Consider the following 14,752-nt stretch of genomic DNA (forward strand, 5'->3'; position numbering starts at 1 on the left):
TATCACATATGTTTTGTCCTCAGGTGTGTGGTTATAATATTCAGATTAAATCAATTCTACCAGTTCAACTGGAGGAATGCAAAACGTCTTTGTAAATATATAGATACACATACTGTGTTTAATCCAGTTCCTTCAGGTGTTCAGTTGCGTCCTGACTTTATGCTGTCTATTGATTCAGAATTTAAGTTCCCTTTTTTTAAACATTCTTAAAGTGTAATTAATTGCTAGTTGTAGTGTCAGTGGTTGACACATTTTATTATACAATTAGCAATGTATCACGTTTTCTAGTAACAAACTAGCTGAAGAATTGTCAATGTTTGTTTCGATGTACCCACTGTATGAGGACAGAGTAACAAGGAAAGCACAGAGAATTGCCACCGACAGCTCTTCTACCCTTTGGCAGACGTTTTAAGCAACCAATTTTTAAGACTAACAGATCCATGTCTTCTTTTATCCCTGTTGTAAGTAGTTGTGAAATGAGAAATCTAACTTGAGTTTTTAAATGACTTTTCTTTTTAGTATTTATATTAGGTAATAATTGTCCTCTGTTTGGTACAAACATGCGTATATCTATCATAATGTTGTGCGACTGTGTATTTACAATGTGTTTTGAATGTGTTGTCTATTTCTTTGAGATGAGTCCCCTCTAGTCTAGCACCCTTGGACTGTGCAGTTATGTCTTTTCCAGGGCCCGGTCTTGGCTTTATCGTTTACCCAGAAGCACTGGCTCAACTGCCGCTCCCGCAGATATGGAGTGTTCTCTTCTTTGTCATGCTGATTCTTTTGGTACAAGATTCATTGGTGAGAAGCCACTCATACAAATCTATACTAGACAAGAGTGATAAGGGTAGGCCAGTGGTTAAAGTATCTAATTGGTTTGATTTCCCACATAGATATTGCTGGCAGATGTACCATTATGATGTTAATGCTAATTCGGCCACTTTCAGAGTCAACATATACGTTTGAGCACATACTTCAACATGAATTATTTTACCTCAATGTACCGGATTATTCACGAAATGGTAACACATGTTTGTGTGATGTATTTTTATAGTTTTCAACTGTGGAAACGGTAATATCGGGCATCTTGGATGAATATCCCTTCCTCCTGAAATGGAGAATCCCTGTGACTGCTGCGTACTGTCTGGTGTCATTTCTGCTAGGGCTTATTTTCACCACTGAGGTTTGCAAAGAGTTTTTTACGTCACAAGAACCGTGAGTGAGTGAGTTTAGTTTTACGCCGCACTCAGCAATATTCCAGCTATATGGCGGCAGTCTGTAAATAATCGAGCCTGGACCAGACAAACCAGTGACAAACCAGTGATCAACCGATGAGCATGATCAACAGCATGAGCATCGAAGGTCATAGTAATCTTTCGGCCATTATGTCCATCTGTGTAAGTACATTGTATATTGTTAGTTTCTGCTGTCGACTTCTAAATTGTGAAGGAATTAACCTTAAGCGAAATACATTATGTTGCAATATGATAGAAATCATGGCATTTAAGATTAAGTCATTTGCAGTTTTATTGCAACTGTTGAAAATTCGTTACGAATTGTACTCAAACCCAAACACCAGTACAATGTTTTGTTTAAAGCACCATACCGTGTGCTGCATTGTTCATTGATGATATTCAAGTATTAAAACTGAGATATATGTAAATAGTTACATTTGGAATTTTTATTAATGATATTTTTCACGGGTATTTTTCCCTTTTCCCACGGACATTGTTTCTGGGGATAGTGGAGACTGGGTATTCATTTGCGCTGACATTCTACACAAATGACGTAGAACGTTTGGTGATGTATACGAGGTGTGACTGAAAGGGTATGATGAAACATGTAAATGGGATTTACAATATGATCCCAATCCAAAGTTTGCACTTTCTTTCCAACTATAGTATTGACAGTTAGTGAGTGAGTGAGTTGGGTTTAACGCCGTTTTTAGCAATATTCCAGCATCATCACGGCGGGGGACACCAGAAATGGGCTTCAAAACATTGTAGTATTGACAGATATTTGGTGTTTCAAAATATGTTTTAACATTCGCAGGGTGGAATGTACGTGTATCAACTGGTTGACTGGTACATAGCCACCATATTCCTCATCTCTGCTGGATTTATGGAGTGTGTAACTTTTGGATGGGTATATGGTAAGACACAGATTCATTTCTGAGACTTACACAATTTGGCTTGAACGAATTGCAGGCAAAACGTGCTGACCATATTACAAGAAATTTCTTCTGTGAAGATCCGGGTATAAATTGTATTTTTCAGGAACCTATGGGGCCATCCCTGTAAATTTTAGAGGCGGTAACGAAATTGGGTGCAACACATTATAAATTTGGGGCCTTCGTTGAAACAACTGACAATCAAAAACATAATGAAAATGTGTAAAACATGTATTCTAAAATTGAATTGTCACAGACAATTGTGGACAAAATCAGAAATGCGTGCATGTCCTGTGTTATTACCAATAAGTAGCCATGATGCCACAGAAGTTTTCAGAAATTCAAAGTTTCAGAACCAGCATGGAATGGGGATCTGAAACTGTGTTCGATGTATGGAAATGTAAAAACATGATTTTGGTCTTGTTGCGACATTGCATTTTAATCACTGAATGCAATTTGTTTTTAAACCTTATTATGTACAGCGAAACATGTTTTCCTCAAAACGATCTCTAAGCCCACAATGAGTGCCTGCTATATTTCTTTATTCCAGGAGTGAATCGTATCAGTGCCGATGTTACACTAATGATCGGAAGACCAGCCCCATTGTTCTTCAGAATCTCATGGTCTTCCATCACTCCCGCAATGCTCCTGGTAAGAAGATTTGCTGACGCTTGCAATTGTGTTCTCAAACATCTCCGACCAGTAATGGTTCCTTCAAATAAATACTGCGTCAGTCTTGTTTGGAATTACACATACACCTTGACGTCTATTACGCCTGGAGTGATACAGTCATCTCATTCTCTCAAAGTCCTTGGTGGTTTCGATTAGGCAGCTGTTGATAACAAACTAGAATTCTTGTTTCTTCATTTATTCTTATTCTTGAGTCTAAGTTTCAAACATTAGATTGACTGTAACAGAATGGAAAAAATATAATTAAGTATATGGCCAACATGTTCCCTAAAGTTACACATCTACAATATAGTGACAAACATTTTGGACAATGTGAATTGTAGTACAAACAAACTTGAAAACTTTCACAATACCATGTGCAAAACCAGTATCTTAATTACATTGAATAAACAGCAAGCTTTTAATATTTCAAACATATTTCATACCAACTTTAGGCCAAAAGAATACTTGTGAATAAATTTTGAAGTCAAAGCCAATTTCCACAAGTCAAGTCCAAAATAGCTATAAAGCCTAAATTATGAAAAATTATCTGATTATGTTTGGTACAAGTTAAGAAAATGCATTAAATTCTTCCAAATGAATTGTAAAATAAGTGAATAACATTTGGCTTACCATTACTTTAGACCCTCATGAGTCCTGCCTGTGTCACATGTGCTTGCAGCACAAACCACATGGTCATTCTGTCCCCAAGAAATTATCTCCCCTCATCTTAAGGTTGACATAAAATGAGCACTTCTTTAAAAATGAAATGTGGCATTCAAAAAAAACTATGAAATAGAAATAAACCTTTTATCCATTACTACTAATTAATGTTGCAGAATACTAGTGCAATATGAAATGGTAACATTGTGGAAATATTATTAACTAAAATGTTTACTTCCTAAACCAATTGAGTCATTATAAGTGAAATAAATGAAAATCATTATTTTGACCTTTACACACCGGTCTCCTAATTGTAGAATCTGCATGAAACAATTACAAATGATTGTACAAAAATGGTCAAAATTGTCTTGATTTTAAAATCATTTCTTACTGGAAAGAACTGGTGTCTTCACTTTCACACAAATAACACCAATAAATCTTTGAGGTACATTCACAGTTTGTCATAAGGTCTTTCAAGAGTTCTGTTAATTTTTTAACCATGTACAATGATACACAATTTGTTTATGAGCTCTGTTGTAGCTGTCCTCACACGCACTACACGTACAGATCCCTTTTTGTCTGTCATGACCTGCATGATACGTCCCAGTGACCATGAATTACGAGGAGAACTGTCTGCTAGAAGAACAATGTCTCCAACTTTAAGATTGGGCTTCCTTGCAACCCACTTCTGTCTCTCTTGCTGCATGGTAAGGTATTCCTTTACCCAACGCTTCCAAAATGTATCAGCTAAATACTGTACTTGCCTCCATCGTCGACGAGAGTAGACATCGTCTTTACAAAAAGTTCCTGGTGGCATCTTTTGACCTGAACGCAGAAGCAGAAGATGGTTCGGTGTGAGGGGGTTTAGATCATGAGGATGATATGGTACATCAGTGATAGGTCTCCCATTGAGAATAGTTTCAACCTCACAAAAGATGGTACTCAGACCTTCATCATCAAGTTTGATGGTTTGTTCATGGACAACTGCATGTAAAACTTTCCTTATTGAACGAATCATACGTTCCCAACTCCCACCATGATGGGATGCTGCAGGAGGGTTAAAATGCCAATCAATTCCTCTTTCTAGCAATGATGAGTGCAAGTTGGGTTGGTTCAATTTCAGGATTTCTTCTTTGAATTCACGTTAGCTGCTAGTGAGATTGGTCCCATGGTCTGGCCTGATCACTTCTGGTTGACCTCGTCTTGATATAAATCGTCGTATAGCATTGATGCAGCTGTCGGTGTCAAGAGAACAAGCTAGTTCTAAATGCACTGCTCTCATGGTCAAACATGAGACGATCACACCATACCTTTTCATTGTTGCACGACCTCTTTTAACTAAAAAAGGTCCAAAAAAGTCCATACCCACATGCGAAAATGGTGGTTTGTCAGGTTGAAGACGGTCATCAGGAAGGTCTGCCATCTGTTGTTGTCCAGTTGGTGACTGATACTTCTTACAAATGACACATTATCAGCTTTGACAAAGGAGAAGTTTTGGGTAAAACAACCGGATGTTTAGAATCATGTTGAATCTTATGATTCCATTATGATTCCATTTTCAATGAAGGGATCTAACTTGTACAGAGGACTAGATTTACTGACTCTTCTTCCATTGTTAACTTGGTTTTTGTTTCCTTTCAAAACTTCAACCTCTTTCCTGAAGTGTTGACCCTGCACATGACGAATAACTGCAACTTCTGCTTCCTTTAGTACTGAAACTGTCAACATGGGCTTTGAAACGCACAATCTTTTAGGTTTATTTGCACCTGTTTTTGATTCCAATTTCTTTTCTTTTACCTTTCTTTTCAGCTCTCTCATAGTTAAGATGATCCATCCAACAGCCTTTCGGAGTCGTATCCAACTTGAATAATGATTCAATAGTCTGTCCATTACATCTTGGGACTGGAAAGTTACTAGACAACTTACAGAGTTCTTGACTTCTGGGTCTTCATCAGGTACAGACACACATATGTCTGGAGAAAGGGGCCATTCAACTCTTGGTCTCCACAGAAACCCTGGTCCTTTAAACCACTGTTGGGCAAGTTTGAACTTGTCAAACATCATCCCTCTTGATGCAACGTCTGCTGGATTGAGCTTAGTGTTGACGTACTTCCACTGCTCGACTTCAAAACCCTCATGGATAGTTGTGAGACTATTTGCTACAAAGGTTTTGAATCTTGATGCACTGTTATGGATGTATCTGAGCACAGACATACTGTCAGTCCAAAAGAAAGTCTCATCTATTTTGTATTGTAGCTCTTTGGTCAATAGCTTACACAGGCGAACTGCAACTGTAGCAGCTGTTAGCTCCATACGGGTTTTGTCATTTTCTTCAGGGGTGCCACCCTTGATTTAGCTTCTTGTATTACCAAGACACAGTGAACATTGTTGCTTACATTTGTTAGGCGAAGGTAGGCTACAACACCATAGTCAACTTCACTCAGCATCAAAAACAGATGCAACTGATACGATGTACTTTTTACCAAACCCTTGTGGTTTGTAACAACTGTTCTACTGCTATCTCATCCAACCTTGGCAAGTTCTCTAGCCACTGAAGCCAAATTGTCAAAGAGGGTTCATCTATTTCTTCATCCCAACCAAGATCTTTCCTGCATAATTCTTGGAGAAGATTCTTGGCAATCAACAAGTAAGGTGCTACAAAACCCAGAGGATCATATACACTACTTACAACAGATAATATGCCTCTTCTGGTGGTTTTCTTATTCTTGTCTTGAATCTTGAAACATAGAGTATCAGAGTCAACAAACCCAAAGACCCTAAGAGCTCGCTCGCTGGGCAGAGATTCACATTCCAGATTCAATTCCTTCACCTCATTGGCTCTCTCCTCAGTTGGGATAGTTTTCATTACAGATTTGCTATTGCAGACCCATTTTGTCAAACGAAACCCTCCATCTTTGCAGAGCTTTGATAGTTCATTGATTAGGTAGACTGCCCTTTCTTCATCTTCTACAGATGCTAAACAGTCATCAACATAGAAGTTGTTCTTAACCATGTTAATAACTTCCGAAACATATCTTTCTTTGTTGTCCTCAGCAGTTTGTTGCAAAGCGAATGTGGCACAACTAGACTGGCCGAAACTGACTGTGCCATAACAAGCCGAATATTCTTTCCTGTATTTATGTATTTAATCATACATATAACCTAAAAATAATAATTACATTGTATGTCCCCAATTTGTCCTTTCAGGCAATATTCATTTTCACTCTGGTTCAGTACCAGCCTCCAACATATGGCAACTACATCTATCCTGATTATGCTGCCTCCCTTGGTTGGTGCCTGGCAGCGGTTCCCTGCATTCCATTGGTCACTGTGATGTTCGTGGTCATTTACAAGGAGGAGGGGACGGTACTGCAGGTACTCAAACGTGGTGCACTGAATACAAACGTCACTCAGTATTGTAAAGTTGATTTTTAAGTTTCCTTCAAGATTCCAATCAGAACAATATTTGAAATTGCCTCTGAATGAATAGCTGCTTGGGGACAATTGAGTCATCAGCAAAGTCCCTGTCTAACGTTGTTTTAGTTCTGCTGGTGAATCAGAGTGCAAGATTTTAAATGTCATTAATAACATGGTCCAGTGTTATAAGTTGATCATATGAAAGTGTATTCAGCATTGTGTGATAAGAGTTCTGCCGAATCACCTTGTTTTTCTTGTTATTTCACAGAGGCTAAGGAAGAGTTTGAAACCTGATTGTTCTTGGGGTCCGGCAAAATCGTCATGTCGGGAAGTTTATAGTCGCACATACGGGGCACACTCCTTCGGAAACTCGTGTGAGAAAACAATTTACCTTACTACCAAACTATTCGCCTCATTTCACGTTTTCAAATGTTTCCTTTGTAATTACATGCCGGGGGATATAGTCGACGTCTGTAATCATTTTGTTTCCGGAGTACAACTCAAAAACCGTTCAATATCTATCAACAACAGATATAGATATATCCAACAGAACCTAAAGTGTTTCTTTTGGCTATTTTCAGATTCTGTCATTTTTATCTTGCTCCATTTCCATGGACTAAGTCTCAAAAAGGGAGGGGCGGGTGGGTGGGTTTCTGTTTCCGGAGAACAACTCGAAAACCTTTCAATATCTTTCAACAAAACTTAGCAGATAATTGAGACAGATCCCAAAGTGGAGCCTTTTGATACTGGCATATTTTTGGTATATTTATTTTTCTCGGTTTCCCTTGAAACGATTCGGACTTAGTCTCAAATGGGAGGGATGGGCTCCGTTTCCTGAGCCTAACTCGAAAACCGTTCAATATGTTTCTACAATACTTGGCAGATATATCAAACCGATCTTGAAGTGCTATTTGCAGATTTTTGGCATTTATATTTTACATGATTTGCATGGAAACGATTTTGACTGTCAGATCATTGATTCTTTCAAATTTGTGGGGGCCTCGGTACTTTGTCATCTTCTGATGACTCTTGTTTGAAAAGCAGTGGCTTATTCAACCTTTCCTTTGAGTTGTTTTGATTCAAAGGCTGAGTGACAATGATTTAAATGTTTTCAATGCAAACGCGGTTTGACGAATGAATCAATAACAGATTGTTCATCAACTTCAAGTTGAGGATCGTGTAAATGATTAAAGTCTTCAATTGATGACTTGATGTGTTTCAAGTACAAATTGATAGACGTAAATGAAAATAAGTGAATCATAATTGTATTTCTGTTCTACAGAATAGCAGCACCTCGCAGCATTTTGCACAAAAATATGGCTTATATTTTTCTACATCATTACAGCAAAAATTGCTTGGTATGGCTCCATTGAGAAATATTAAAATGTTAAATGCCTTGCCCTAGCAATTTACAGATTAGAGTCTCAGGACAGGAAAACGTGTGAACAAAAGCTGGTCGATTCATATGTCGATGATGATGAAGGTTTGAACCATATCAGACAAGCTATATATGATATTGCTAAAACTGAGTGTCGGGATTTTCCGGAGGGAACTCTTGTGAAGAGGGTGAAAAGAAATGGCCAGTCAAAGTCAATTGCAGAAAAGTACAAGGGAGCTATACAGTCACATGTTATACAGACTGAAGTTCTGAGCAGGGCTAAGTCGGTCCAGCCCAAAGTTCAACATGAATTAAGTGATATGGATAAAGATATTGCCTCGCAAATGCTATCTAAGATGATGTGTATTCATGAAGATATGATAAAGAAGTTTGAGTCTGTATGTAAACAATTAGAAACCTTTGAGGAAAAATATGATAGAGACATGATGCAGCTGATTGAAGCCTATGATAGAAAATCTGACGAGGTCAAGTGTTGTAAAGAAGAGATAACTTCTCTTTGCCATAGTGAAAAAACTCTCAAGTCAGAAGCTGTGAAATTACGCAATCAGATAAAGCAGAAAGACTTAGAACTGAAAGACACAAAAGATAGCCTAAATTCAAAGCTCAACTCCATTGAAAAGTGCGTACGAGCAGTTGAGGGCAAAATGGATTGCGTAAGTACAAGGCACAAGCTACTGTATTCAGAGGCCCTCAAGGATACAAGCACTGATGTAACCACGCCAAGCAAGACGACAATGGAGCCCAGGATAGTCAATCAAGCCCTGTCAGCACACCCCAGCCATTCAATGATGACGTCACAGCGGAGACCCAGACAAGCTATGATATCAACCCTCCTGTGGACACTGGTACAGTAGATTACGTCACTAACAACCAGTACCTCACACACGAGACGAAACCAATCAACAGACAGAAGAAACGTAACTTTCACTAACCACTGGAAAAAGTGTTTCTCAGGAGTATCCAGAAATAGAAACAAACGGTTTGTACTGAGTTATGTTCGTGCTGATGAACCTACGAAGTCGTTAAAGACGCCATCTGTGAATATGCCAAAGAACGTGGCGTTAACGTCTCCAATACCAGGCTGATGAAACATTGGGAAGGGGACGTAATCCAACATACACCATCAGAATAACAGTGTCAAGACGATGTGCGGATATTATATATGACGACGAGTGCTTCTGGCCCGAAACGTAAACTGCAGGGACTGATTCCAAACAGCGATTGGTACACTGACGACATTTCTGAAAAGCCAAGACAATGAAGCACACAAGTAGGGCGTGGTGTGGAGTTGTGTATATTCTCATGGCAGCTTCAGTGTAATAACGTGGAATGTACGGGTGCTAGTAACTGTTTGCCCCATCTCAAAACAAAGCTCGATGGCTGTGATGCTCTATTCATTAACGAACATTGGATGAATAAGTCTGAAATATCAACACTGCTCGATCTACATGACTCTTTTAGTGTATACTATAAGTGTAGAACTGACCATTCGTCACAGAGAGGAGCAGGTGGTGTTGCTCTGTTTATCCGGAAAACATTAAACAGCTCTGCGCTCTACGTATCAGAGAGTGAAAACATCCTTGGTGCAAAGGTGACTATTAACGGGAGCACAACATTTATAATTGGCACCCGACTTCCGTCCACAAACGTGCTTGATTCTCGGTATTGTGAAGAACTGTATAATACCTTTGATCTATATGACAAGTGCGCTCAAGAAGCAGAGACAATATTAGTTGGCGATTTTAATGCTGACATAAGACACTGTGTTGACTCAAAGCGTAGAGCTAGGTATCTAAATAGGGTTCTAACAGAACGAAACCTTGTATCTGTTATACCTCTGGATGATAGTAATGTTTTTACTTATTCCAACAAGTGTAAAACACAAAGAAGTTTGATTGACTACGTCTTCATAGACTGTGATCTCAGAAATAGGGTACTGGGTTATGCTGTTGACAATAACATAAGCTATGCTGTATCCGACCATTTTCCTATCCTCACGGTGTTTCGTAGTGAAACTCCTACATACAGCTATACTGGTGGTATACATCTAAATTGGCGAAAAGCCAATCAAGTAGATCTCTCATTGTATCGGTATGAAACTGAAAACTATTTTAGAAATGTTGAATTCGAATGCTCCCAGTATACATCTCCAGAAGAATACATCGAAGCTCATTATGCATATGTAACCCAATCTCTCCATTCTGCAGCAAATATAAGTATCCCTTCCTCTCGTTACCAGGCAAACTTGAAACCATATTGGAAAAAAAGATAATTTGAAAGATCTACATAATACAATGAGAAATTGTCGCAATGAATGGATCCGTAATGGTAAAATCCATGATAAAGAGAATAGTTACTACATTGCATATAAAGAAGCAAAACGTATTTTCCGAAAACGACATCGTCAATCAAAGAAACATGAGGATGATCTTAAATTCAAAAGAATTTATGAGGCTTCTGAACTAGGTATACAAGAGTACTTTAAAGCTACCAAAATATACAAACGTAAAAAAAGAATACACTCAAGTTCTCACTTACGAAAACACATCTTGTAATACTCAGGAAGGTATATGTGACCTATTTGCTAAATATTTCAGAGACCTATCTCTACCATGTACAGATGTTAATTTTGATTCAGATCTTACTGATTATGTAAATAACTTTGTATCTCAACTTGATAATACTCATGATGACTGTGATGATGTTTCTACACTGCTTCAGTGTCCTTTTACGTTTGATGAACTGTTATGCACTATTCGGCGACTTAAGAACGGCAAATCACCTGGACCTGATGGTATTGTTAATGAACACTTAAAGTACGCCGGTAGATCTGTTATTAATCACCTAGTAGCACTTTACAATGCTATTGTTCATTATGAATATCTACCTTGTGGTTTTAATGTTGGTACCATACTTCCCATACACAAAGGAAAAGGTAAAAGCACATGCGACCCTTCAAATTACCGGGGAATAACTTTAACTCCTATTGTCAGCAAATTATTCGAAAGAGTCATCTTAGAAAGAATAGAAAATTGGTGTTGCCACAGTAAACCTTTCCCGCACAAGTATCAATTTGATTCCGTAAAGGTGCTGGCGCTGAAACAGCTGCATTAACACTGTTAGAAAGTATAGCTTATTACAGGGAAAGAAACTCACCAGTGTATTGTGTCTTTCTAGACAACGAGAAGGCCTTTGATAGAATATGGCTTAATGGATTATTTTATAAACTCCATCACTTTGGTATAAATGGTAAACTGTGGCGTATCTTACGTACTAAATATTCTTCAATGCAGTCTTGTGTTAAAATAGGGGGAGTTGCATCTGCTCCATTTCCTGTAAAACAAGGTGTTGGTCAAGGATGTGTTTTGTCAGCTTGGTTATTTTCATTGTATATTAATGACCTATTATACGCACTAGAATCATTACAACACGGTTTAAGTCTTCCATGGGGTAATGTGCCAGGTATCTTATTAGCAGATGACACAACTATTGTAAGTGGAGCCATAGATGGCCTACAGTGTGCACTAAATGTGTGTTTTGAGTACTCTTGCAAATGGCATCTTAAATATAATGCCGACAAAAGTGTATTCTTATTGTTTGGTAATACCCAAAACATACATGTCCATCATTTTACATTGGGAGAAGATTGTAACTCAAAAGATCTTGTTGTGTATGCTGGCTTGTACATAACCACTGCATCTTCAACTTTAGTGCGTACTCAAAAATCATGTGATAAACTTAGAATGTTAGTCAACACAAATCGCTGCAATGGTTTGTTCTTTGGTGGTCTAAACCCCATGTCTGCTTGTGGAGTCTGGAACAGAGTTATGTTACCATGTGCCCTGTTTGCTTGTGAATTATGGTGTAAACTAACATCTAAAGAGTATGAAATACTTGAACGAGCTCAATCTTTCTTCTGTAAACACATCCAGGGGCTCTCTAAATGTTCTTCGACAGTTGTCGCACGAGACTGTTTAAATTTACTATCAGTCCAAGCATACATAGAAAAACGTTGTCTTATGTTCCTTGGCAAATTATGTAGAGGTAATTTAAACTTTGTATTCAAGAATGTCTTAAACTTTAAACTTAGTCAATTCTTACTTGACTCATGTTATGAAAGAGAAGCTAAAAGTACAAAAATCCCCTATCTACCATATGCTACTATTAACATATAAATACGACCTGACAGGTTATGTAAATACATACATTGTGTCTGCCAGCTTTCCTAATAAAGCACAATGGAATGTCCATGTTACGAAAACAATTCATGATGCTGAAAATATCCATATATGTAAAGAGTTAACGTCAAGGGAAAATCAACATAGATACTATTCAGTGCGAGACCAGAATATACATAGATTATGGCAAATGTCGATCCTACGACCTGATCTATTTCACTGTATTGCAAACTTGGTGCAAATTAGTACTCTGCGTATCCAATCAAAAGAGTGTATATGTGGCACATTTGCCTACGATATTGTCAAACATGTTTTTATGTACTGCGAGCTGACAAGCCGTCAGAGAGATCTTCTTATCGAATCAATTATTGACAGAGTAGATGTAAATACGTTTTCTAGCCTTTGGAACAATGATGAAGAATTGATTCTATGTTTCTTACTCGGAGGACTTCCAACGGAATATTGTCTATCCCTTGATGATAATGTATGGCTTGAATGTATGACCAATGTATGTACAACTGTTAACAACTGGAAACATTTCTTTGTAAACTGTTTGTAACTATCTGTATTCCCCTGTTTCTGATCTGCATGTCAATATATCATATCACATTGTATCTTCATTCACTGGAGGAAATAAAGAATATCTATCTATCAAACCGATCTTGAAGTGCTATTTGCAGATTTTTGGCATTTATATTTTACATGATTTGCATGGAAACGATTTTGACTGTCAGATCATTGATTCTTTCAAATTTGTGGGGGCCTCGGTACTTTGTCATCTTCTGATGACTCTTGTTTGAAAAGCAGTGGCTTATTCAACCTTTCCTTTGAGTTGTTTTGATTCAAAGGCTGAGTGACAATGATTTAAATGTTTTCAATGCAAACGCGGTTTGACGAATGAATCAATAACAGATTGTTCATCAACTTCAAGTTGAGGATCGTGTAAATGATTAAAGTCTTCAATTGATGACTTGATGTGTTTCAAGTACAAATTGATAGACGTAAATGAAAATAAGTGAATCATAATTGTATTTCTGTTCTACAGAATAGCAGCACCTCGCAGCATTTTGCACAAAAATATGGCTTATATTTTTCTACATCATTACAGCAAAAATTGCTTGGTATGGCTCCATTGAGAAATATTAAAATGTTAAATGCCTTGCCCTAGCAATTTACAGATTAGAGTCTCTCAGGTGGTTTTGAAATCCTCGTAGAGCGGCGCAATGTGTTTGGAACACTGGACACCACCCCGTCAGGCACAGGAGGACTGCAGTTCCCTGAAATAGAATCAGAGTCCTGAATATGAGGCGACCATATCACTGTGATCGGGCTGACTGGAGCTTGATACGGGGCAGTCACCTTTATCGGTCATTGTGACATCAGCGTTTGGTTGAGTGTTCGGTTCACAAACTGGTTTAACTTCATCAGCCCCTTCTCTGATCTGGTCAATATGTCATCTGATGATTTGATGCCTTGTTTCGATGATGGAGTGTCTTACACCATCCTCCGAACGCACTGTGCCAAAACCCATCTTTCTCCATTCTTAGAATAGTTCCTGGTCCATACCTTCTGACCGATGTTTAATGTTCTTGCTGTGTCACTTGCTCTGTTCCCATGTAAATCTGTTATTTTCTTTTGCAGATCTGGTTTCAGCAAGTCAAGCCGAGTCCTGAGTTCCCTACCAAGAAACAACTTTGCTGGTCTTTTCCCTGTAGTGCGGTGTGGAGAAGATCTGTACATCAAAAGAAATTGTTCACACTTCTTGTCAACTGTGTGTGAATCCGCATTTGCTGCATTCATAGCTCTCTTGAAAGCCTGAACAACTCTCTCTGCTTGTCCGTTTGTAGACGGATGGTACGGAGCCGAAAATATGTGTTTCATCCCATTTTCTTTCAGTAAACTGACTTCATCTTGACGATGCCCATGTGCCAAGAATGAAGTTCATGCAGTATTGTATCGCAAAGCCTAGATGGTATGACCACTCTTATTCCCCACAGGATGCAACCTTGGTGAATAGTGAGTTCCTGTCGCCTTTTAGCAAAATGCTGTAAACTCTCACTTGTCACATGTTCACTGTCCCAACCATTCATAATGGCATCGTACACTACTGATAGTGTTGGGTCTTTTCTGTTGCTTCTCGAATATTGGCACAAGTGACTGGTGAAGTTTCAAAATGACTTGAAATAAATCAGTGATATCTACTGTCTCCTGGTTATCTTTTCTAACATTCCTCAATGGAAGTCTTGAAAGTCCGTC

The 14,752-nt window shown here is 38.3% G+C and overlaps 1 protein-coding gene across 1 annotated transcript; it reads left to right on the forward strand.

Moving 5' to 3' along the window:
• Positions 1–43: 43 nt before the first annotated feature.
• On the forward strand, positions 44–14,389 carry LOC124267947 (sodium- and chloride-dependent glycine transporter 1-like). The gene is made up of 8 exons (XM_046702946.1): positions 44–461; positions 689–801; positions 1,055–1,183; positions 2,053–2,152; positions 2,721–2,821; positions 6,710–6,877; positions 7,188–7,293; positions 14,138–14,389. Exons 2-8 carry the CDS (start codon positions 772–774, stop codon positions 14,167–14,169), a joined length of 666 nt encoding a protein of 221 aa, XP_046558902.1. The 5' UTR covers positions 44–461; positions 689–771; the 3' UTR covers positions 14,170–14,389.
• The last annotated feature ends 363 nt before the right edge of the window (positions 14,390–14,752 follow it).

This window comes from Haliotis rubra, unplaced genomic scaffold (genome assembly GCF_003918875.1).
Source record: "Haliotis rubra isolate DU_JTF1 unplaced genomic scaffold, ASM391887v1 Scf1007, whole genome shotgun sequence".
In the NCBI taxonomy this organism is placed as follows: domain Eukaryota; kingdom Metazoa; phylum Mollusca; class Gastropoda; order Lepetellida; family Haliotidae; genus Haliotis; species Haliotis rubra.